At 39.0% G+C, this 26,019-nt stretch overlaps 2 protein-coding genes across 2 annotated transcripts in view; both read left to right on the top strand.

Moving 5' to 3' along the window:
• Positions 1-15,798, top strand: part of LOC306878129 (transcription factor HIVEP3-like) — an 89,480-nt gene extending 73,682 nt beyond the window's left edge. The window contains exons 2-7 of the mRNA XM_079430262.1: positions 792-5,412; positions 5,546-5,691; positions 8,477-8,652; positions 8,778-8,879; positions 11,180-11,793; positions 13,740-15,798. Of these exons, the coding sequence (XP_079286388.1) occupies positions 1,228-5,412; positions 5,546-5,691; positions 8,477-8,652; positions 8,778-8,879; positions 11,180-11,793; positions 13,740-14,462 (5,946 nt within the window). The 5' untranslated portion in view covers positions 792-1,227 and the 3' untranslated portion in view covers positions 14,463-15,798. The remainder of the gene's footprint in view (positions 1-791; positions 5,413-5,545; positions 5,692-8,476; positions 8,653-8,777; positions 8,880-11,179; positions 11,794-13,739) is intronic.
• Positions 15,799-19,766: 3,968 nt separating this feature from the next.
• On the top strand, positions 19,767-23,876 carry LOC306878564 (uncharacterized protein; the record flags this gene model as incomplete). The annotated part of the gene is made up of 5 exons (XM_079430992.1): positions 19,767-19,824; positions 20,596-20,746; positions 21,123-21,236; positions 22,325-22,504; positions 22,611-23,876. The coding sequence occupies 5 exons, from the start codon at positions 19,767-19,769 to the stop codon at positions 22,678-22,680; spliced, it is 573 nt and encodes a 190-aa protein (XP_079287118.1). The 3' UTR covers positions 22,681-23,876.
• Positions 23,877-26,019: the final 2,143 nt, after the last annotated feature.

Below are 26,019 nucleotides of genomic sequence, written 5' to 3'. Positions count from 1 at the left end.
TAGCACTCCTTGGCTTGTCATAGTGTTTTATATGATGTATGTACATGGACAAAATCAGCTTCTAAGCTATGTTTCTTCTTTCATTCATTTTTGTTTTTGCTGAAGGGATGACATCTTGTCACAACCGCTTTTTACAAAGCTAAGGTTGAATGTTCAATCTCAACTTGTGTGTTCAAGGAACAACTTGAAATTTTAAAAGAGCAATGCTGTAGGTCAATTAAATGAAGTCAACAAGTAGCATGTCTCATTTCCCATTAGAGTGTTTTAAAGAATTATCTGTCTGGAGTTCTCTTATAGCAGTTTAGATTCAGGAATGGGAAAATATGATTTGCAAATTCATCTTTTAAGTTGATTGATTTAAATAATTTAAAATGAGCTAAGCAGTAGTTGGTTACTGCAATCGGTTACTGCAATTGCAATTGGTTGCTTGCTTCCTAAAGGGGAAGTCGTGGCCTAATGGTTAGAGAGTTGGACTTGTAATCCAAAGGTCGGCAGGGATTGTGTGGGGGGAGTGAATGTGCAGCGCTCTCTCCACCCTCAATACCACGACTGAGGTGCCCTTGAGCAAGGCACCGAACCCCCATAAATGGCTGCCCACTGCTCCGGGTGTGTGTTCGCGGTGTGTGTGTGTTCACTGCTGTGTGTGTGCACTTCGGATGGGTTACAATGCAGAGCACGAATTCCGAGTATGGGTCACCATACTTGGCCGTATGTCACTTCACTTTCACTTTCAATTTTGAATAGCTTACCCAACAACACTAACCACTTCTTTTGTTTCTGTGTCTCTGCAGGGCCAGTGAAGTTCTAACAAGTGACAAGCTGAAGATGGGAGACAAATAGGTCTTAAAGAATTATTCGATGTCAGCAGAGAAAGTGCCTCAAAAGCATCGCAAGACATTCTTTGTCAAGCCCCATTGCCAGGCATCAGCCCAAAAGACAGACAAAGATGAATTTCACCAAGACTATTTGTGAACAGGAGAGGCGACATTTAACACCAAACCAGCACTCACATATATGGCGCCTGCATACTGACACTGTTTAATTATGCCTTTCTCAGTTAAGGCACAATCCGGAATCTTATATTAATTATGCCATAATACAATTATCCCCCTAAAGCGAGCGTAAAGACTTTTTCCTATCGGAAGAGTATTGATGCAATGATGTTTATCGGATTGGTTCTCAAAGCAGCACTCCCATTGCGTTCTTGAGGCCTCCTCCCCACATCCTATGGAGGCGGAGGAAAAGCAGTCGGCCGATGGGGGGCGGTCTGGTGGGCAACAGCAGCCATCAGAGTCTTTGTTAGCAGTACAGCTGCCTCAGTTACAGCAACAAGCTACCTCGCAATCTGTCCGTGGATCACATGGCCGCCTTCAACACAGGCAGACAAAACGCTTTGAAATGCTCCAAAGGCAGAAGCAGCAGCAACAGTCACAGTTGGGGGGGTCATCTTGGCAGCTTTCAGAAGTACCTGGTCCTTCAAGAGGCAGCTGTTCTGGCCTGGGAGATCCATCTCCCCAAATTCATAATGTTAAGCAAACTCAGTCTCTGCCCAATATGGAATTACAGGAAGGCACCCCATGTAGACGAGAACGTAAACCCCAAAAACCAGGGAAATATGTGTGCACATACTGTGGCCGTCCTTGTGCTAAGCCTAGCGTCCTCCAAAAGCACATCCGATCTCACACTGGAGAGAGACCTTATCCATGTGTCCCATGTGGCTTCTCCTTCAAGACCAAAAGCAACCTGTACAAACACCGCAAATCCCATGCTCATCGAATAAAAGCAGGCATGGCCTCAAGTCGTGAACAGACCAGTTTCATTGGGCCGGAAGGTGGAGCCTTGGGAGATGAGCAAGAGGAGGGTACGGAAGGAGAGAGTTCAGGTTCTGAGGATGAGACGGGGCAACACCAACCATCTACCTCACAGGGCAGGCCAACTCTGAAAAAAAGCAGTAAAGTGGAGTTGTCATTTATAGAGGAGGGTCCCCAAACAGAGGATTCACAGGCAGTCAAGCAAAGGTTAGCAATGAGGCTTAGCGAGAGGAAGCGAGCTCCCAGAGCATCTTCAGATGAAACCCGATCCTCACTGGGTCCCGGCAGCAAGGGGAGCACAGAATCTGGCTATTTTTCCAGTTCTGGGAGTGCTGAGCTCTCTCAAGTGAGCCCACCAAATGCCAGTGCTAAAACGTATGCTGAGATAATTCTAGGAAAGTATGGACGCCTAGGACAACAGCAACGAATTTCACATCAACAACTGCAATTATCATCATCTTCAGGTCAACAGGAAAAATCAATCCCTTTCACTGTTCCTAAGACACAAGTCATTGAGCATATAACTAAGCTAATTACTATAAATGAAGCCGTGGTGGATACAAGTGAAATTGATAGTGTCAAACCAAGACGTTCCTCACTCTCTAGAAGAAGTAGCATTGAGTCTGTAAAATTCTCTTCACCCAAAGAACCCTGTGTATTTGAACCAAAAATGGATACCCCAGGCTCTTGTGGCTCCGCTGTTCAACTTATTCCTGGTAGTTTTTCAAGTGAATTACCTGGCTCATACTTGGCTGAAACAGAAACACTGACTGGTCAGAGCTCCAGTGCTCTTCTTTATAGGAGTCAATCAGTGCCATCTTCTCGTATTACTTCAGATACTGCTTCACACGGCTTTCGTCTAAGTCATTCTTTTGATGATAAGCAGGCCATAGCAGCTGAAATGAGGATTGGGCCACATCAACGAATGTTACGACGCCAACCTGCTATTGAGGTGCCAGTTGGAGTGGACCTCATTTATGAGGATGCAGGTTCTTCTTCTACTTTGGAAGAAGTAGAATCAGGAAAGAAGCAAGACAAAGAATTGCACCTTTATGAGTGTGAAATTTGTGGGATTCGCTTGAATAAGCAGGACTCTTACACTGCACACAGACTAGCGTGTATGAATAAATCTCCACACAGTCTGCAAAGTGAGGAAGGCAGTTCTTTTGAGAATCGGCCACGGATTATGAGCTACAAGTTCAAAGCAATGGCCATGGCTGTGCGCAAGAGGAAAAAAAAAGAAGAAAGTCTTGAAGACCCTCCCAGTCCAAGTCCAACAGCAGTGTCTTTCAGCACACAGCCTCCATCAATGCTAGGCAGTATTGATCATCAGGGCACACCTTATGGCCTTTCTCAAAGTGAGGTAGAAAAAAGGAGTTCCTGGAAAGAAATTTCTGTTATCCAGCATACTAGATCCTTTGAAAAGCAGGAAAGCATCTCTATGGCAAATCAGGAAGCAGAGCCAGAATACGAGCCATCACAGGAGCCAAAACCAATCTCCACATCCCGGTTAATCCGTCAACCCAACATTCAAGTGCCAGAAATTCTGGTTACAGAGGAGCCAGATACCGAGATGGTCTCTCATCCAGCAAATACTTACCCCTCTAAAGAATCAGAGAAGGTGGAGGAATTCCAGTGGCCTCAGCGAAGCCAAAGTCTAGCTCAACTCCCTGCAGAGAAGCTACCACCAAAGAAGAAGCGTCTCCGTTTGGCTGAGGCAGCCCAATCATCAGGAGAGTCTAGCTTTGAGTCAGTATCCTTGCCACACAGCCCAAGCCAAGAGAGCAATTTTTCCCATGCCTCCAGTCGATCGGCATCCTTTGAGGAATCAGGAAGGCCAGACTCTGAGATGCAAAGTGGTACCTGGAGCTCCCAAGGCTCTCACATGCTGACTGTTCCATCAAGTCTCCATCAGCACCATCATTCTCACAGAGAGATGCGCCGCTCAACCTCTGAACAGGCAACTGCAAGTCCTCCACACCCTGCACATGTAGAGGAAACAAGAAGTAAGTCATTTGACTATGGCTCCCTCTCTCAAGAGCGCACTTATGCCACTTGGAAGGAGAGGAGGAAATGTCTCTTGGTGAAGCACGGAACCCTTGGTGAAACTGATCAGGAGGAGCCATGTACTAAACCTGGCATCTCAGCTGTTTGCCAGTCCTACCTAGGTCATCCTCCATTCACATTCACAGAGCATAGAATGGGAGGCAGGACTTCAAGGATTAGCTCAGAGCATATAGGGAAGACCTTGCAGCTCTTCCAATCCCCTCTTTCACTCCCACCAGCAGTTTTCCCCCTACAACAAGCAAACCCTGACTTTTATTCCCCAAGTCAGCTCTCTAGATTCCTTCCAGTCACAACAGCAGTCGTTTCTACCCAGATGTTTCAGCAAGCCTTCCTTCACAGTGAGCCACCTCCACCACATCCAAGACACATAGAATATGTAGAGCGCCTGGGATTACCTCTTCAGCCACTCACCACTTTATTCCCGCTACAATCAAGTGATGTTGCTCAGGCTGTTTGCTTTCCCATGCCAGGTGGTCTGACTATTCAGGTCCCCTCAGAGCCTCTTTTCAGTGAGTCTTGGTCATCACCTTCCTCCTTGCATACTCCCGGTCATTCACAACAGCAGCTAGTTGTCCGCCACAACCCCCATCCCGTGATTGCCCCTTGCCTTCAACAGCTTATGCCAGTGGTGTCTCTTGTAGTGCCTGTGCGCTTACAGACTCACATTCCTACCTATGCTAGTGCCATGTATACAACCATCTCACAAATTTTAGCCACAACACAACATCCAGTCTGCTGCACAGCTATGGTAATCATGGGTAAGCTGGAGGAAGACAAGCTTCAGAGATCTTACCTTAGGCTGCCCTCACCTAGCCCCAAGAGCTATATTCCATTGCCGCTCCCGCTCCCGCTCGAGCAAGGAGCAGGTGCTTCATCTGATGACAGCTGTGGGCAGCTCGGTGCTGGAGGAAGTAAGCGAATGCTGTCACCTGCAGGTAGTCTAGAACTCAGTTTAGAGGCACAACGGCATCAAAAACGGGTGAAAGAGGAGGAGGAAAAAGAAGAGGGTGACAAGGAAGATGATAACAAATGTGACAATAAATCTCAGGAGGTGAGTCAGGGAAAAATTAAGCAGAGGCTAACAGTGGAGACAGCGGGGAGGGCCAAAGATCCAAGAGAAGTAATAGAACCTGAAAAGTTAAGCAAGCAAGACTTAACCCAACACAAATCTGAGACCTTAAATGAGGAGGGAAGGAAAGAGGCAGGACATCTGTATGCTCCAAGGGTAACAAGTCCAGAGAGAACTGTGGACCCCTCATACCCCAGTTTGCATACCACTACATCCGTCAGCTGGTGCTACTTGAATTACACAAAGCCCAACCCCTCTACACATAGAGATTCAACTTCTGTCTATTCCTCGTGGAGTGTTAGCATGCATAACCCCAATATACCTGGCTTGTCCACCAAAATATTACTGTCCCTGCTGCGCTCCAAACAGAAACATAGTGCTGAGACATACACTATGGCTACAGCTCCACCACCAACCACTGACAAGCTGGTTCCTACAGACAGCAAGACGACCAGTGGGTCAGAGGTAAACATCACTGTAATTTTTCATTTCAACACATTGCAGAGAATGTTTAATAAAAAAATAAATAAACTGCCTGCTGGTGTTGTTGTGTATAGATTTACTACAGTGTTTGTGAATTAACCTGTCTGGAGTGTAGGTACATGCTTCTCCGCCCAACACACCCATCAAAGTAAAAGAGGAACTACCAAATGAACAAGGTGATGGAGAGAAGAAGAGTGCTGATGACGTGCCCGCTACTTCGACACAAAGTGAGACAGCGCATATTTGCATTTTTGAGGGCGGGTGAGTAAATTCTTACTTGTTATTTTTGAAATTGTAGCTTGCCGAGATAAGATAAAGTGGTTTAGATACAGTCAAGCTTAAATAGTTAGCTATACTACAAGCTACCAACAATACAATATTGTAAAAATAGCGATGTAACGTTTTGTCATACTAGACTACTATTTATTGGTACAAGTAGCTTGTCACTTAAAATGCATTATTTAAAAATAGTTGACCTTCCCTACATACCCTGTTGTAAAAAAACATATGCTGATTATATATCCTGTTTTGAAACAAGGCAGCTGGTTTAAGCTGGTCCGTAGTTGGTCCTTAGCTGGTTTAAGCTGGGCATATGCTGGTCATAAATTAGTTGAGCAACTAGCTCCTGCTCAGGGTCAGCATAAACCAGCTCATGACCAATTAAGGACCAGATTTAACCAACTCAAACCAGCTGCCATCCTTCAAAACATACCTAACCAGCAGATGCCATTTGTTATCAATTATTTTTATAATTATTAGATAATACTATAGGTAAATGTTGTACCCCATTTACCTATAGCATTATCTAATAATTATATAGCATATGCTGTTTGAATTGCAATTTATTCATTATCTTCCTGCCATGGAAGTGCATTTTTGTAAGTGCCAATTACAGCACAGTTACCGCTCAGCTTGAGGTTTTCTGTTTATTTGCTGTGTGAGTGACAAAGATATGGTAGTATAGGTGAGACTACGAACCATTAGGGACTTCATTGATCCTGCCTTGTTCAGTTGTCTGCAGAATTCATTCCTTGCTCAAAGGTATGAATTTGGATGGAGCGTAGAGTGAGTGCTGATAACTTAGATAGTAGCTCTGCAGATTTATTTTTGAAGTCTGCTGCTCATTAGTGTTGTGCCAACTAAATCTGCATAGCACAGTTAACAAGTAAAAACATCAAGATTAAAAATCACTTTGAATAAATACAATAACTATTGAATTTCATGTACGCACAACTTCACAGTGAGATAATCATTTGTTAGTTAGCTGTTGTTTGTTTAATTTGTTGAGATAAGGTAATCAAAATGCTACACAACATTAATATTCATGAGTACATTATGAAGGGAAACAATGATTTGTTATAATCGTGCAACCCTAGTTTGTAGTAGATGATTTGAAAAAAAAATGTATTATAAAAAAAAGTTAAAGGACAGCAGATTGATGGATGAATGGATAATAAAAAGGAGAGATAGGAAAGCTGACCTGTAAACATCAAAAGCTTTGGATTCATTAGCTGGGTCTCTTGAATTCATCTGCTTATGCGGGGCTCTCAATGTGTTTGAGTGCTTAAACTGCGGCAGCAACTCACTACAGCCTGCATTTTTATCCCTGCTTCCTTTGTCTCTCTCGCTGCCTTTATTTCGCTCATACGGTTCTTCCGCCTTGCACACCCACGCACTCCCTAATCACATCAGTCTCTGCGCTCTGTCTCACACACACACACACTCCATTTTGTCTCCAAAACTTCTCACATCCATCAGCTCTCTTTTGTCTTTGCACCTCTCATAACTGTATTTGTTGTTTGCTTTCTTCCTCATGAGCAGAACACTGTCTTACTGAAGGACAGAGGTGCCAGTTCTTCTGTAGGCACCGGCCCCTTTCAAAGACACCTTTCTAAAAATAGCCGACAGGTGTGTTTGTATATTAAAAGACTTTACTGTCATCCCTCTGATTGCATTTGCAGTGTCCTGAATGAAAGCTGGATCCTACAAAATGGAGTGTACTAGATTATTTAATTTTTTTTACCTAGAAACAGATGTTTAGCAAGTCGTTTTCTCTCCACCTCATCCATTTATACACTTCATGAAAGCCTACAGACAGCTTTCAAAATGCATATGCGGTCTATAATAACACATCCCATCCTGCTGCTATCATAGCTGCCATAAAGCAGATCAGGATTCATACTCTAGCCATCAATAATGAAATTATGCATTAATATATTCTCCGCGACTGTGGGACTCGCAGCATTGCCTCATAAGCCTGTAACAAAGATGGTCACATCCAGCTTTTGAACAGTGAACATTAAATATATAATAATAATTATTAAAAATATTATATTAAATTATATACTTATTTTTGTGAAATAAAAAAAAATATATATGCTTATTTATTTTGTATTATTCAGTTGTTTTATATTTAATATTTTTATAAAATTAAGTATTATTTAAAATGATTTATGTTTGTTGCTATAATATATATCAAGTATATGTGCTAACCCCAAAAGGGTATTTAGGACCATTTTGATTTTCTTTAAAGAGGTTTATTTTGCAATACTGACTGACTGGCTCTGCAGTTTTCTGTTGACTGCTCATACGAAGTAAATAAATATATGGATATGAAATGAGGATTTAAGTTATCTTAGATTAGGTTAATGTGTCTGTTCAAAAGAATAGTCTAATACAACAAAAAACGTGTATTTTGTAAGAGACCTTCAGTAGATGCATGATATGGTGGTACGTAACAATGGAGTTAGTAGATTTTTATATATGGCCAATTTTATCTCTCTGTCCTCAATTGGAATTGTCTTGCCAGCAAAAAAACACCTAGTTTGAGCCAAATCATGGTTTCTTGAGACCATCAGTGGCCTGACAAGTGCTGAAAATATATAGTGGCAGTCCAGACCTCTTCTAATGAGGGATTCAGTGTTTTAGAAAATTTATATCAGTATCCTGACAAAGTGAAGACTCTATATTATTCATATTAACGAATCTGTTATTTTTATTAACCTATCTCTCTCTCTCTCTCTCTCCCTCTCTTTCACCTGAGCAGGTATAAATCAAATGAGGACTATATATATGTTCGGGGTCGGGGGAGAGGAAAATATGTGTGTGGTGAATGTGGGATTCGCTGCAAGAAGCCCAGCATGCTAAAAAAGCACATTCGCACTCATACAGACGTCCGTCCTTACGTCTGTAAGCACTGCAACTTCGCCTTTAAAACCAAAGGTAGGCATATATCTTTTTCTAAACGCATCCCATCCAGCTACATCACAGTTCCTCTGTGTTTGTGTTCTTGTCACAAAAAGATGTGATTTTAGTTTTGTGTAATTGAGAATACCATTTCCTCAAAGGGAACCTTACCAAACACATGAAGTCTAAGTCCCATGGCAAGAAATGCCTGGAGATGGGTGTGTCAGAGTCATCTGTGGATGAGCTGGAGTCTGAGGAAGCAGGTAGGGTTGCCAAAAAGAGCTTTTGTGGTTTGATGGACATTAGGGGTGTGAATGACGATATGTAACTGCAATTTGATAATTTAAGCCATCTTTCACAGTTCTCGGTAATGATTCCTTACATTCAGGTGTAGTTTAGTGTGTTACATTACATTCATATGATACTTCACACATTGAAAATGTAGATGGCTTGTGGTATAGTTCAGTATAAATTTCAAAACCTTAAATTGCTCACCCTTTGGGCTACAGACTAATTCTAGAACATATTCCACCATATCCAGATATTTTTTAGCTTGTTTGCTTCATTGGTGCAAAAGTGATGTCAACCTTGCGGTGTGCTTTCTGACTTGAAAATTGAAAGAAGCCAATGAAAATAGTTTGCCATAAAGAGAAGCAAGACTGACCTTCAGTTTACTGTGTTTATATAAAGCCAGAACTGAAAATTGCCTTTCTCCCTGTCTGTCTCTCTCTCTCTCTCTCTCTCTCTCTCTTACTTTGTCTTTTTCTTGACATTTTTCATTCTCAGTGCATCTAAGAGCTACAAGGACATTTCATTCAGCCACACTCTAGATTTTAAATGTAGCTGATGAATGAAGCACAACTCAAAATTTATTTATTTTTTTTTGCATTTGAATGTTATATATAGCTTTCCATGGGGGATTAATGAGAGTTTGAGAGGAGACTGGGGCTAGTTGTCACAAGAGCTTTGAGTCAATTATACATGTGTATTTTCCTGATTTTTGTTGTGGTTTTATTGTGTACACTTGTTCATCAAACAACTACATCTAGTATACATTCAGACAAATATCAACTATATAATGAAGAATTGTAACCAAAGTTTGAATTGTTTTCAAGAAAAGGACATTTTTCATAGATGTCAAGATGAGGCAAATTGCCACATGCCTTTCAAACGTTATATACTACCGTTCAAAAATTTGGGGTTGGTATTTTATTTATTTTTTTCAAGGATGTTTCAAATTGATCAAAAGTAATGGTAAAGACATTTATAATTAATGTTACAAAAAAATTGTATTTTCCATTCATCAAATCCTGAAACAAAATACAGTTTACACAGAAATATTAAGCAGCACAACTGTTTTCAACATTTAATAGTAATAGTGAAGTGAAGTGACATACTGCCAAGTATGGTGACCCATACTCGGAATTCGTGCTCTGCATTTAACCCATCCAACGTGCACACACACAGCAGTGAACACACACACACACCGTGAACACACACGCGGAGCAGTGGGCAGCCACTTATGTTGCGGCGCCCGGGGAGCAGTTGGGGGTTCAGTGCCTTGCTCAAGGGCACCTCAGTCGTGGTATTGAGGGTGGAGAGAGCGCTGGACATTCACTCCCCCCACCTACAATCCCTGCCAGCCCGAGACTCGAACCCGCAACCTTTGGATTACGAGTCCGACTCTCTAACCACTAGGCCACGACTTCCCCCTAAATCAAATAAGCATATTAGAATGATTTCTGAAGGATCATGTGACCAGGGTTATTATTATTACCATACTTGGCCACACACCACTTGCCCTTCCCTTTCCTTTCCCCCTTTCCCTAGATATTTTGATCAAATAAATGCAGCCTTGGTGAGCATAAATTACTTCTTATCAACCCCAGACCTTTGAATAGTAGTACTAAAATGACTTTCAAAAATGAGTCTACACCTAGAAATATTAACTAGATTAAAAAGCGTGACAACTGCCCCCGATCTCCTGTTTGGTTCATTTTTTTATATCTGTACAAGTTGTATCGGTAACACTTTACAATAAGGTTCCATTAGTTAATGTTAGTTACTGTATTAACTAACATGAATGAAGAACAAACAATACATTTATTACAGTATTTATTAATCTTTGTTAATGTTAATGAAAATACAGTTGTTCACTCTTAGTTCATGTTAATTTACAGTGCACTAACTAATGTTAACAAGCATAACTTTTGATTTTAATAATGCATTAGCAAATGTTGAAATTAATATGGACTAAGATAGTCGGCGCCAATAGCCTCGTGGTTACAGCGCAACTGCGCTCACGGTGACCCGCGTTCGATTCCCGCTCCCTCTCTCCTCCCCAGTGCTTTCCTGTCATCTCTCTCCACTGTCCTATACATTTAAAAAAATGCATAAAAACATTAACTAAAATAAGTAAATGCTGTAGAAGTATTGTTCATTCTTAGTTCATGTTAACTAATGTTAACTAATGAACCTTATTGTAAAGTGTTACTGTTGAATCTTTGTTTTGTGTGTTGACTCCTTTGTAACATTTATGAACGCATTAATTTCTTTCCAACAGGGGGCAGTGAGGAGCAAGTGTGTGAGTCAGAAGAACAGGAGGGGCACCAGTTCTCTGATGTTGAAGATTCTGAAGCAGAAGATGATGAGGATGAGGAGGAAGACTTCTCTTCCCACGATGAACCATCTTCAGCCTGTTCCACTGATACTCGTCAATCCACAGGTGACCTCTCTGAAAGTGGCCAAGGCTTACAGACAGAGCCCTCTGACCCTACAGCCAAAGAGGAATACTCCTCACCCCACAGACCGTGGCCTGGCATACGAGCCGTGTCTCCAGGCAGCAAGAGGGCGTCGTTCTTCCGCAAGAGCTGGGAGGTTTCCCCGAGGACCTTCTCTCCTAGCAGTGAAGGTTCTCCCCTTAGAAGCCTGTCTCCAAGGCTCGATTTGCCCTCACCCAGCCGTCATCTCTCTCCCTCCCCAGAGAGGGGCCCGTCACCGATCAGAGCCCTCTCCCCTCTCAGGCCTCTCTCAGCTCTGAGGCCTGTCTCCCCGGCGCGGTACAGAAGAGCAAGAGCTGTCTCCTCTCATACGCCCCTAAAGCACCAGCATCGGCCACACAGCTCACCTGCAGGGCTTCACTGGGAGCCTAGCACACCAGCTAATGAGGGTCAAAAGGTGGGTAACGCGATACAATTTAAATAACGTTTTCAATACAGGCTTATTGGAAAACCGTGCCTGTGATGACAATTCTGCATAAGTCAACCTAGTCTCATGGAATTTACGTACTTGGGTCCACTCTTTAGCGAGACACGAAATACGTACCAATAACTACATATTACTGCAGTTTAAGTTTCCTAAAGAAACAAACACTAGAGGCAGTAAAACTGACACCTTTTGCTCCCTTTCACACAAATTTACAGAGTTTTGATTAATAAAGAGTATTTTTCGCACAATTACTTTAAGAATATCATGTTACGACTTCAAAACAATATTAATATGCTGGGAGAGTTGAAAACTGATGCTTTTGAATGTTGGCATCGCACATATCCAGCCTTCTTATCTATGGGTGATAAACGGACAGTTTGTTCGGTAGCTGACGGAGTACGGAGCCATACTTAGAAGGCGAGAATCCCGTGTAACTATGGTTCGACAAAACAGTTCAAATCTGCATAAAAGGAAGTTGAAATGGCACGGTTGCATCAACAAATACGTTTGAATACCAGTTTTGTATTTGTTAACACTCTCGGGTAGGTTTAGGGTTGGGTAGGGCATATTTCCAACACGATAGAGCATTAACTTTTAGGGACAGACCCCAAATATTTGAAATCTGAACCGCTGCAGTACGTACCTGTAGCAACATAATAAAAACACAGCAATACGTGCCTATATCAACATAATAAAAACGTGCCAGGGTTCACGTATTTAACCTGTGTTTTAGTGCCACTCAGTGGACATTTCTCTTTGAAACTGTGGCGAAACGTGCAGTAAGGTTCGTAAAACGGTGTCGCACAGAAAGTGCACAGAGGTACGTATTTTTATGAGACCAGGTTGGCATAAGTATATTACATTTCTACTCGGCACTTTCAAAGTAAAATGTCCAGTAAGTGAGCTAAAAGCACAAAAATTAGATGAACATGAATGTGGCAACATTATATTATGTTGGTTGTTGTACATATTGCAGCAGTTCAGAAAAGAAAGGCGAATGTTGTCACATTTGAAAATAACATACCACCTAAATGACTAACGTGTGATTTAAAAGTAAAAAATTTTATGATGTTGGTTGTTGTACGTATGGCGGGAGTGAGTGCATTGTCATGTTTGAAAATAATGTACCACCTACTAAACTCTACCTAGCAAAGGCAAATGTGACATTAAAGCTCAGTTTTCTTAGAAACAGATGAATGTTATTGTGGCAACATTTTATTATATTGGTTGCATGCATCACGGCAAAGGCAAACCTGAAATAAAACGGCATTTGATTGAGCGGTTATGCCATTTTAGCTTACTTTTACTTACTTTAGTCTTTGTGTTTCACGGGACTCGTACCCAAGCGTTCTGCATCCTAAGTTCAGTGCTATACCAGCTGAGCTACCAAGGAAGTTTACTTTGTTAAAAAGACATACATATGGAGTAGTTTATGTGATTAGTTTAAAAATGATGTATGTTAAAAAGTGTTTTGAGGTCATAACAGTATTATGCAAGGAACTGCATGAAGATAATAATCCACCCTGCCCCAGGGGGCATAAATTGTGTAAAAAAGTTGGTGTTTTACTGCCATTAATTTTCATTCTTCTGGAAACTTTTTTAAAGTTATTATTAAATGAATGTTGACGAATGTTTTTTGACTAATGTTTTTGATTTTATGAACAAAAATTGAAAATTACGATAATCAGAAAATATTTTAAACTCAAACCAAAAAATGTTATATTAAAAATATACACTGGCTAGGAAATTATTATGAAAAAAGACAAATATTAACAATGCACATCACTGTAAATTTGCTCGTCAAAAACATTTGTCAAAAGACAAAAACAATGAGTAAAGCAGTGTAAAAAATGAAGACTCCCAGTAAAACAAAGGAATATACAAGTTTGATTGCAATGCCATGTCTCCCCCTACAGGACAAGCCTGGTACTCAACCAACTCTACAGGAGCGTTTGCCCCCGGATCCCTGCCTGCTTTCCCCATCCCTACGCTTCTCTCCAAGCGAGTCTTTCCCTCCGAGTCCTGTGACGCCATGGACAGTGGACCGCGTGTTCAGCCACCTTCCTTTACACTCCCAAGATCAAGCCCGCATGCCCTATCACATGATTCCCATTGGGGGCATCCAAATGGTGCAGCTCAGACCCCGATCACGCCCCAAACTGGAACGACAGTCATCCTCCACCCCTTCACCCACCTCTCCCAAAGAGGACTCCCCTTTTTCCCTCACCAGGAGGGATTATCCATGGATCTCACTTCTGGAAGCCAGTCCGCAAAGAACTCTGGCGGACAATAGGACAAAAAACCAAGATGAGGGAACCAGCCAGTCTGACCTGTCTTGTCCCAGTACAAGCTCGACGTTACCCAAACTCCTCCCTTCACAACAAGGAGGAGGGGAGCAACGGACTGCAAAGGTCAGAAAGCAATATGGCGACTCGAGCTCCGCCACAAAGACTCGCACCTTCGGTCCCGAAACATCCAGGAAAGCGGCGGCAGACAGTGATGAAGGAGCCAAGAGGATCTCGCAGGGGGATGCAGCGAGTTCCTCACGTGAAACCAGACAGCTGTGTGAGATGGAAAAGCCTGTAGCGAAGCCACTCAGGGGATGTGGCTCTTTTTCAGAAGGATGTTCAGGAAGGTGATACAGATAGCACTTAAAAGCCTCTGTGCACAATGGTGAAATGCTTTCTACTGCTAATACTACTATTGTTTTGTTTTGTAATGCGCTTATTTTTTATATACAAAATTTTCAATACTATTGGTAACTTGGTAAATGTTTGTTCTGCAATATTCAAGATTGTAATATGATGCACTTTTTTTTTTTTCTTGGAAAAAATATTTCTGTAAATCGATTGCGTCTGTCCCTCCTGTATCTTTATTGACATTGCAATCTTAATATATCTATTTGAATATGTATATGTAAAAAAGAAAAAAACTTGTACTTGCAAAACATTAAGAATTGGGTATGAATACATTTCTAAATGACCAAGATGAAAACTTAAATAGAGAGTAATTCCAATATTTCGTCTCTTGTCCAGTATTGCGCAAATTCTAGTGATGTGTGCCTTTTTTCTGTCCAGATTTACTGCTTGAAGTGTCAAAGATAAAAGGCTGTGAATTCTTTTTATGAATATAGTTTTTTTTGTTTCAACTGAGCTGGTATTTGAAGAAACGAAAGGATTTTCTTTATATATTAGAGTAAAAGAGACAGGCGTTGCTGTTGAATAGACCAGAAACAAAGGTTTTGGCGGAGAGCCTTGCAGGGAAATTGCACTGAAGTCCTATTTTTTTATAATACAAGTGATTAAATGATTAGATAAATCGTCTCTGTACAGATAGAAAGTCTATGGTCCATATTTATTGCCATGTGAAAAAAATGAAAATGCCTATGTTTTGTTTACTTTGGTTTTCAAAGGGATTTCTATTGTCAATTTTATTATTCTTTACACTTTTTGTTAATAGTTAGTTTTTTTTAGTTATGACCTCAAGACTTGAAATGAAGAAACTGGACAGGTTTTCAGTGAAGTCGGTCAATAGCCGAAGTTCTGGGTGGATCAAATGCCCTCCAAATTTGTCAGACATTTTGCATTTCTGAACCAATAAAGGTACACCAGGAATTACTAAACCTGCTTCTGATGATGTCCAGTGTTTTGCGACCAGCAGATGGTGCAGTTTGTTTATTCATGCCACTTTCATTCTCATTTTGTAGCGCTCCCACAGGGACCTGAGCAGGTGGACTTATGTGAGCTGTGTGGGAGAAATTCATGGCCTGTTCCAACCAGGTTTTTATAGTTTCCGGGACAAAAAGATAGCACTGTAGAGTCAAATATCTGGGCTTCTGCAAGAATTTCTATTTCCAGGCGAAAAACATTCGAGTCTGAGATGTGGCAGATCATCCGTTCACTTCCTAAAGGCCGTTTGTCCAAAGCTATTTCAGAAGTGTCTCTTTTTTTTAGTTCATTCTTCTTGAGACTTTTCAAACTCAGTGATTGTAATATTTTTTGTTTTATCCATGTAGAGTTCCACAGCTGCACAGACGTTGAAGCCACTCTATCATTTCGTCAAATTTTTCTCTGAAAAGATTCAAGTACAAGCTGTGCTATTGGCATAAACGTACAGTAAGACAAAAGATGTAATGTGAAATGTTTCATCATTCTTGACTAATTTTATGCAGACTATCTTATATTAGATTATTACTTGTAATCAGTTGCTCATACTACTAAACAAGTGTTTACTGAGGATCTGTGTGAATAAGAACAGGCAATGTTCTGTTTCAGTCTGGTTCCCTTCAATAAGAAATGCAATAGAAACAATGCTATTGAGCTCAGTTATATGATCCCACCAGGATCAGGCTTTGTGTAATTATCATTCTCATGCCATAAACCAAAAATGTAAGTAGTACAATCATTAATCAATGTAAATCTACAGGTTAAATGGGTCAAGTGATTAAAATTTGAATGTGGTTTAACCCTTGTGCAGTTAGTGCCATACCAGTATCTTTATTTGCCTTATCGTTACCACTTTCTCTTGAATACAGTCGGGGGTAAACATTAACCATCCCATTAAGTGATACATTCCACAACAATGTATTTTATGTTCAGTCTCTGTTTTTGCAACAGTGTGACACTTGGGATTGTCTTTATACAACACTGGAAGATATAACCACAAAGCATTGCAGGTGTGTATATTACACTCTTACTTTTTTTTTATTGTAAGTAAAAATGCTATTTAGTTAATAGAAAATAATTAGAAAAAACTGTCTTTGCAGAATTGCTCATTTTTACTGAAATCAAATATAGTACAAATTATATATTGTTTTTGTATATGAATTACCTTATAACTTATGGTAAAATTGTATGTTATGACATCAACCTATTATGCCTGAATCCATCTTTTTTTTTTTTTTTAAGTGCAGGTCTGGCTCCAAGATTCTGCTGCAATCCTTTATAACCAGGAAACAAGAAGTGAAACTACTTGAAGGTAAGTAAGGATACAGTATTTTAAGTGTGCACTGTTTGAAACAACAGTTTAAACATTACACATATTAGTAGAGCGCGGTGGATTCTGTAAGACTGAGATCAGTCAAGAAGCAAGAAATGTGTTCATCTGTTCAACAAAGAAGCATTAAAACTGATAATAAAGACTTTATCATTGTTATAACTGTTCTCTTTTTTCATAAAAGAAAATGATCACATTTTCCACAGAACTAATAAGCAGCCAGCCTTGAGCATCATATCAGCATATTAGAATGATGTCTGAAGGATCATGTGACACTGAAAACTGGAGTAATGGCTGGAATCACATGAATAAAAGTCATTTTAAAATATATTAAAATTGAAAACTGTTTTTAAAATAGTAATAATAGTTCACAATATTACTGTTTTTACTATATTTTTTATCAAATTCAGCCTTGGTAAAAACATAAATCCGACCTTAAACTTTTAAACAGTCATCAAATATAGGAAATAAATCAAGGTTAATATGCAGTCATTTTCTGTTACTCAGGGCCTGAATATTGTACACTGTCAAGATCATTATGGCTACTTAATAAATAAATGTTAATTTATTTAACTTAATATTGAAACTGAAATATTGTTTTGAGATGGAATTGATAATGTGAGAAGAAAAAGACTTAGAGATATTAAACTAGCTCAATGGTGTAGGAAATCTCATAACATTTAGTTATATATTTAATATATGTTTTATACATTTCAAATGAATGAATGAATGCGACTGACCAATCAGAATCAAGAATTCCTTGAAGTGCTGTGAACTAAAGTTTATCATATAAAAAAAATCATATTCGGTGTTAACTGTTCTTCAAGAATGATAAAGAAGCCAAAAATGTAACACCTGTCTTTAATCAGAGTGCACTCCCCTCCCCTCCCCTCCTCGGGGCAGCTCTCTGATCAACATGCTCTGAAGGAAGAGACCGGAAAGAACATGATAGGATTTTGGAGGGATGAGCACATTTCCTCTGTCTGTGGAATGCAGAGGAATGTGTTTTATCATGAATTATGCAGTGCCTTCCTCCACAGTGTCACACATTCTTTCATCCATCTGCAGAAGATAGGATACGGCAGCTATATATATATATATCAAATATAAAAGTGATTTAAAGTGTCCTGTTCTTCACAATTCAAAATATTTGCAGTGCGTAAAATCTTTCCATCTGAGTGTGGGATGTATGCAATCTGTATGTCCAGATTAGTAATTCAATAAGATTTCCATATTAATATTCCTATCAGCATGAGGGACTTTTCTCAGCTGCAATGAGAGAAGTGCTTCAGCAAACTCTCATCTGGGTTTAACGATGTAATTGATAAAACATTCTAATCAAACTATGTGGTGAGATTGTTATGATGCATTTGCATGACCCACAGCGGCTGCTGCTGACTCTCAGTACACATGTGCTGGAAAGTCTGTGAATGGACACTATGTGCACATCCCACGCTAGGGGGCTGCATTTGCAAACTCAGCCAGATACCTGCGAGGCTGTGTCTTATCTTTGCACAGGTCATGGAAAACCATCACGGAAACCCAACTTTGCTCATTCACTAATGAGCATTGCTCATCTGCATTTCCTGTAAGGCAGATTTCTTTGACAGTGCAGAGGCACTCAACGTTTATTGTCACTCATACAATGTAATGTATCTTTATAGTGATAGTTTTAAATAGTTTTATTTTATTAAAATGTTCATTTACTTTGCACTTATGCTTTTGTCTTACAGTGCATTCTATTTTTATGCAAATTACATTGTATTTTATTTTATTATTTGTATATTATTTTAGCATAATGGAGATACTATTACAGTATTGTAAGATTTTTAACTTGTTTTTTTTATTTTCATTTAAATTTTAGTTCAAAAAAATATTTTTTATTAGTGTTTGCTTTTTAATATGCACCTGTAATGATGGTTTTAGTAAATAGTAGTGTTTTTATTTATATTATAGAAAAATATAATAAAAAAATAGGAAACCTTACATTTAGCCTACTTTGCATTTACTTTTATTAGTTTTTGCTTTTTAATAACTTGCTTTTTTAAATATTTTTATTAATTTTTAGGTTTTAGTTATTTTAGTACATTTAACTAAATGAAAATGCTAAATGTTAGAAGATTAGTCATTTTAGATTATTGAAATATAAATATAAGTGGTGGCATTAAGTGAACGATTTATGAAACTATTTAATACAAGATGATGCATAAATGTTACATTTTATCAAAGTACTCTACAGCTCTTTAATGATATCTAAAGGAAATGAACTGGTTTATGCTGGCCCTGTATGTAGCAACACAAAATAATCAAATCAATTTTGAATTACATTTTCATATCTCTGACTAATTTGTATAATCAGAAACAAATAGTGGCCAGAGGGCATAGGAAGCTTCTTTCCCCACTGTCCACCCACACTTGGACCTCTTAGACAGGAGCTGCCCTCTAGAATGTTCCTTCTTTCCACGGGACGCTGTCTTTCCCTGCAAAGTGCATGCAACAGAATTAATGCAAAGCAGCAAATCTGCTGATATCCTCTTGTGACACCTCTTTTCATGCTGGCCCTCCATAGCAACCCTCTTCCCACCCCTAAGTCCCATTAGTCAATTTAGTTCCACACTGTTAAGTTCCAGGCAAGAAAAATTATTATTATTTTTTACTCTTGATCATCATTGTTCGGGAGCTTGGGTCTCTTCCTCACAAACAATCCCGTGACATCGTTTGTCAATGAGGTAGCAGATAATTGGAATTTGCAGAGTGCAAAGACAAGCTGGAGTTGTGTAACTAACACCCACAACAGCCAACCTAGTGAGGGGTGGTGCATAGCACAAGCTATAAGTGTGGCCAAACAGGACAGTTCAACATTAGACAAGCACCTGCAGCTGAGTAAGATCTATTGGGATTGCTTAGGTGAACATCTGCACTTCTTTCTATTGAAACATACATGCAACATGGACTCAAGAACTACTCTGATCTTCATTTTCACCTTGTGCACAACTCTTCTTGAAGGTAAAACATTTGTGTTTGATATTTCTTGTTATTTTTTATTTTCTATATTTTATTATGTACTGTATATGTCATTTACTGTAAATATTATATTTTAAATATAATATATTGATATATTGTATTTTTCAATAATTTATATATATAAATTACATATATATATTTCCCATTTAAATGAGGATTTTAGAATTTTTAGAATTAGGATTTTACTTTTACTTGATTATAAATCTAAGTTTGAGATTTCAAATACCTTTTTAACTGTGCCTTCATTCTTAAGATTGTTGAGATGAAATATTTGTCATTTTACTTATTTACTTATTTAAAAAAAAAATACTTATTTTTACTTCTAGTTTAGCATTTAAACTCCGCTTCATACAGTTCTATTACTGTTTATAATTTTAAACATCTGTCTGACAATATGTGAACACAGTCAGGGGTTCATATCCATTTTGTACTAATCTGTCGCCTCGGTGTCGACAATTAAAGCCAAAATTGACAGCTCAGCACAGATGTGTGTGAATAGCTATGAACTTTACAGCTGCCCACTATTCGTTAAGATTAAACATCTGAGACCTTGTTTGTCATTACATAAGATAGCGAAAGAAGTGGGAATAGAGTGAGGTGATAAATCAAAATCGTAAAAGTATAATAATAACATGTGGTGTGCGGAGCTCATCATTTCTCTGAGACTCAGTCATATAGTCTCTGCTTGAGCTTTTTGGCCCAGAATATAATTATGGAAAGTTTTATGGACCGCAATATATCTCTTGTCTGCAGGTTGGGGGTTGCCTCTAGTGCCCCAGACTGACCCGAGTGACCCGTCTGCAACCCATAGGGTCAGGAGCAAACGCTGCTCCTGCAACAACCAGCTGGATTCGGAATGCCACTATTTCTGCCATCTGGACATCATCTGGGTGAACACGCCAAGGTGAGTGTTCACCCATGCATGGGCTAACCTGCATAAACTGTATGTAAGTAAACCAAAGCAGAAGTTCAACCAATGCCGAAGACTCTTTAGAAGCTGAAAGGAAACATTAAGGACGTATTCTGTAAATCTGTTTCCGTTTCAATAAACCAGTGCACATTTGTGACTCCAATAAGAGTTTTTATAGTTCAAAAAGATTCACTTTTGAGTTATTGTGCTTTTTATTGCTGTTTATCTAGAATACTTTTGGCGCCAGTTGTAATTCTCATGCTTAAAGTTAAAAAAGTACAAAGTCCCATTGTCTTGTATTCCTGTGATTCCCTCTCTGATGAGTTAATCAATAACTGGATGCTTTCTGGGTGTCTTCTCTCTTCCACAGTAAGACCACAGTGTATGGATTGGGCAGTCCATTGGCTCGCCGGCGCAGGGCTACAGGCCGCTGCTTCTGTTCCAGTCCTGCAGATCGGACATGCAATGCATTCTGTCAATACAGGTGAGCCTTATCTCTCATATGCATCTTAACGATAAAGTGACAGCCATGCGCAAATTTGTGGGAAGTGGCAGTCATTCTTCTTTAGAAGGCTATTTTTAATGCAGGGGTGTGCACGATTAGGGCGTGTGGAGTTATCATGAGGGTGTGAGGTGATACCAGACAAACACTGTTGGAGAATCCAGACTATATGACTGGAGAATGTTTCTGAATTAGAATGACTAAAATGGAGAGAGTTTCATCTAATGAGTCAGAGTTTTATCTAATGGCTTTCAGGTCATGACTGCTATTTGATATTGCAAGAAGAATAATTGTCATTATGACAGGCTGCTTAGTCATTAAAATAGTCTTATTTATTATCAGCTTTTAACCACTGTTACGTATCCATAAACTATGCCGTTTTGTTGTTACAATTTGTTGTTATGACAACCAAATAGGCAATAGTTTTGACTTGCCCACAAAAACTGAATTACTTTCCTATTAACTGCTGAGAAAAACAGCTAAAACCAACTGTTAACTGGTCTTAGCTGGTTTAGTGTCAATGTCTTTATCATTTATCAGCCAAAAAAAGTCACTTTAAAAGTGATTCCAGTTATATTGTTCATTGGTGTAAACGGGCCTTAACTAGCTACAATGCTGCTAATGTTGCTAGATTTTTAATAGCATTTTCAAAAAGTTAGTTTAACAGTGTAGTTTAACAATGTAGCACAACCAAACATTTTATAGTTAGCTATTTGTCAGTTGTTTATAGTGTAGCTAACTACTTTTTTTAAAGGGTAGCTTATCTGTACCCATAATGAGTAGGCCTAGTGGTGTATCACCAAATCTTTCATTATATACTGTTTATAGAGACATGATGCAACAGAAGTAGCAACTGATAATTTTTCATCCAAACTTGAAATTGTAATTAGCTTCTAGCTACGTTTGAAGTAGCTTCCCCGACACGTATTGACTTTTTAATAGATTCATTAGCCATTATAGCAGTCATCTAGGACAATGCAATGTTTATTTTGATGCATTTACTGCCAAGAATGTTTTTTTTTGGTGTGTTTTTTTTTTTTTTTTACTAATTTTGCGCATATTTCTCCAAGCTCTGAGAATCCTGCCATCATGCTGGTTCACCCATCTGAACCTGTGCCTGAAAAACAGGAACAACCCAAATCAGATCAACTGACTGCCCTAAATAACTCAGAAAATGCTAGTCCAGGAGTTATAGTTTTAGGAAAGTCTTCCTCCCTTGGGGCTCGGTCAGACGTCATAACCTTCCTTAGGTAAGGCCACATTACACAAATCACGAAATTCATGTTTGCACACTTTATTCTGTGAATGTGTCCTCATTAACACCATTACGTACAACAAACCCATCTGATTTTACAGGAACCTCGTAAGGGCTAGAGCCAGAGCCCTGGGAAAGGCATCCAAGGCCAGTAAACATGGCTACAGATGAAGTTCTTAAACCTGGAGGAGAGATAGGAGTGCGAGCACTTGAACAAAAAATGTCCCTTGTGAAACCAGGGGCAGCAAAACATGCATACGCTGCGATCTAGAAGCAGCATTGATCAAGGACAGTCCTGTGGAAACGGAACCTTTGTCGCACGTTTAAGACAGAATGGGAGAGATGAAGGCTTGTGAGACATGAAGGAGATATTTGTGAGTTGAAGGCAAGTCAGACCTATCCACTGGGACAGCACAAAAGAGGGATAGTTGTTAGCGACAGTCCTGTAGTGCAAACAGGACGTTAGCTAAGTGGCTATGAGCTACCTGACAGGATCATAGCTAGTCAAAAAAACATCAAGTTTAAATGGTTAGAGATCAAAGAGAAAGGTGAAGTGCTAATGAAAGTTGATTGGAAGAGCACAGATAGTTAGAAACTGCAGTAATTCTATAATTTATTGGCACCATTGGAGCCGTTTTAACAAAACAGAAAACTTGACTAATGTTTTAGTAGGGACAAAAGATTACCTATATTTGAGTAGTTAATTATTAACAAACAATTGTTCCAAATTTAGTGTCATGCCAAAAAGGATGGCATCTTGGACTGCGGCAATTGGAGCCCCAAACTGCAACAATCTGGATTCCTTGTTACCTAAATGCTCTCAAAGTTGGCATAATAATAGGATGTTTCTGAGAATATAGCATAAGGATGACCACTTTGCCCTTGATTTTCATATCAATTTAGCTTTACCTAGCATTATATGTATTCATAAGTGATGCAGACAGTTGTGTTGTTGCAATCTGTTGTTATGACCTTATGACAGACAATAGATTTAATCTTGCCAAAAAAAGCTGGAGTACTTTGCAATTTATTGAATAGCACTGGAACATTTTAGAGTGCTAACAGTGTAGAGCACACAATGCGTATGCACTTTAAGATTATTTTTGGCTGTTGTACTATAAATATAAACATATTTTCTTGTTAATTATTATGTTTGATAATTAAGAATTCTGTAGAGAAAGATTCCTGTATTGTATCAGCAGCATAGTTTCACAACAAAGTTTTTATACCATTATAATGAATTTTATGTATTCCATAAATGTATTCATTTTTACATATACTCTGAATGTGTTAGATGATATCTAGATGTTATTAACAAGAATCCTAATAAATTCATCTCAAAATAGCAAGTATTATTGCTGGATTTTGTTTCCTTCTGATGTGCGTCCGTCTGTCATCCTGCTGATGTTTTTGTTTCTGTGTCACCTGCAGGAATTGGACATTACTGGATTATGTTCAAAAATAAAGCAATAGCCTACAATTACACTTCATGTTAAAACATCGTTGGCATTATCTCTTGCTGGCACCTTGGCATGAAAGCTCAAAGAGTGTGTACATGGTTGAAATGTGATTAGTTTGGACACATTGACATGTTGTTGTGATGTGAAAGATAGACTCTTGTAGAGCAGGTAAATTAGGCAGGAAGCTTGCAGGCGCATGGGAAAGAAACAGTGTAGACAATAGCAATGTGAGAACAACAACAGTCTTAATGATTTCCATCTTCCTGTCCTGATTAATTATATAGGCCAACAGTGCACATAAGGCCATTTTCCAAAATCCAAGAACTTATCCTTATCCTGATTATTTATTCTCAAATTGTAAGACTATTGTATTTTTAAAATGGACTAAAAAAGTACATTGCTTCATTATTCTGATATTGAACATGTAATACATTGCATGTCTACTGTATGCGTATCATACCAATCCAGACATTCCTAAAGCAAATGCATAACCTTTATTGGCTCAAGGTTTCTCACCATGTCTGGCTCATTTAAATGTGTTTAGTATGTGTGAGAAATGCAGCCACATGAATGGACCGCAGTAACTGACGGTGCGAGAACTGCAATTTCAATGAGCAAAATACCGGGGGGAAACATATACGTCAACATTACATCATTGTACTGGTATGGAAAGCCTTATAAAACTGTTTTTAATAATGAAATACTGAACAACCAAAACCTCTGGGATTTTGAGAGCATGGAGCATTTCATCATTTACTAGTTGTTTCTCCTGGCCACTCTTTTCAAAATAAAGACTGGGACAGTCAAGCACCAAATGACAATAGTTATTGTGACTTGAACGCTATATTCCAAAGTTGTTATTCACTGTAATTCCTGAAAAACTCGCAAACAATTCATTTGAGTGGATTTTTTTTCAATAATTATCAAATATTGAGCAACACGGGTAAAACAACTTGATGGACCCTGGGAAGTCTGCAACAAAAATTCCAATAAAATAAAATTAAAACAAAAGGAACTCAATAATAATAATAATAAATATCTTATCTACGACAGAATTTGATGTTTCTCCTGGCCACTTGTTACAAAATAATCTTGACTGGGACAGTCAAGCACCAAATCACAGTATATATGTTATGACTTGTGCACTTTTATGTATTTCAAGTTTTCTGAAGCCAAGGTTTATGTAACAAAAAGACTGGAAGTGGTTTGCTGTAAGTTCCAAGTTGCGAACGATTCATTTGAGTTTGAATGATTCATTCGTGAACCGGACTGATTTAGTTTTTGAGTTACGATCAGATGGTGTCAAAAGTCTTCCCATACAAAACAAAATATGAGCCACTTTTATGATAGGCTTACTTTTATGATGCTGCTCAACTGCAGCTAGGGTGAGTAAATGATTAGGCCTACAGAATAAAAAAAATTATAATTTATATTATTTCAAGACACACAAATACTAAATTAGTATTTAGTAAGTTTACAAGGTTTATGCTCCCAACAATATTCATATTTGAAACAATGGCAGTGTCCATCTCTCCCTTGAGCTCAAGGTCTGTTGCGCCGCCAACAGCCATCTTTGTCCCGCTCAAAAAACAGGATGCCTTTAGACATTCCATCCCAACTGCATATCGCATTCTGAGTGAGGAGAATGTCAGGAAAGGCACATCAGAGGTAAATCAGAGGAAGTGATATAAAGTAGACTACTGTTGATAAGGGAAAGCATAAAAAAACACTGGCACGTTTTCTCCCCTTAGTCACAGCTGTAGGCACGAACAGTAGGATGGAATTGTGGAATGGAATTGGAATGGAATTGTTGTGTTCTTAATCGACAGTTTTAGTCTTAGCATCTCAGAGAAGCCTCTGGTCATGACCTGGTTAATCTGGGGTTAACGTCAGATGGCAGTGTGTTCTGTATCTAAAAACTCTCGGATAAAGATAACTGACACCAAATTATAACTGATCAGGAGATATTTACGTAGTAGAGTGATATCAGAAGTGATATCTTAATTTTTATTTTTTTTTATATTACATTTTGTTACCATCCCAATTTACC

Source organism: Barbus barbus, assembly GCF_936440315.1.
Source record: "Barbus barbus genome assembly, chromosome: 12".
Lineage (NCBI taxonomy): Eukaryota > Metazoa > Chordata > Actinopteri > Cypriniformes > Cyprinidae > Barbus > Barbus barbus.
Note: the sequence above shows the minus strand (reverse complement) of the source record. Positions and strands in the feature narration are given on the sequence as shown.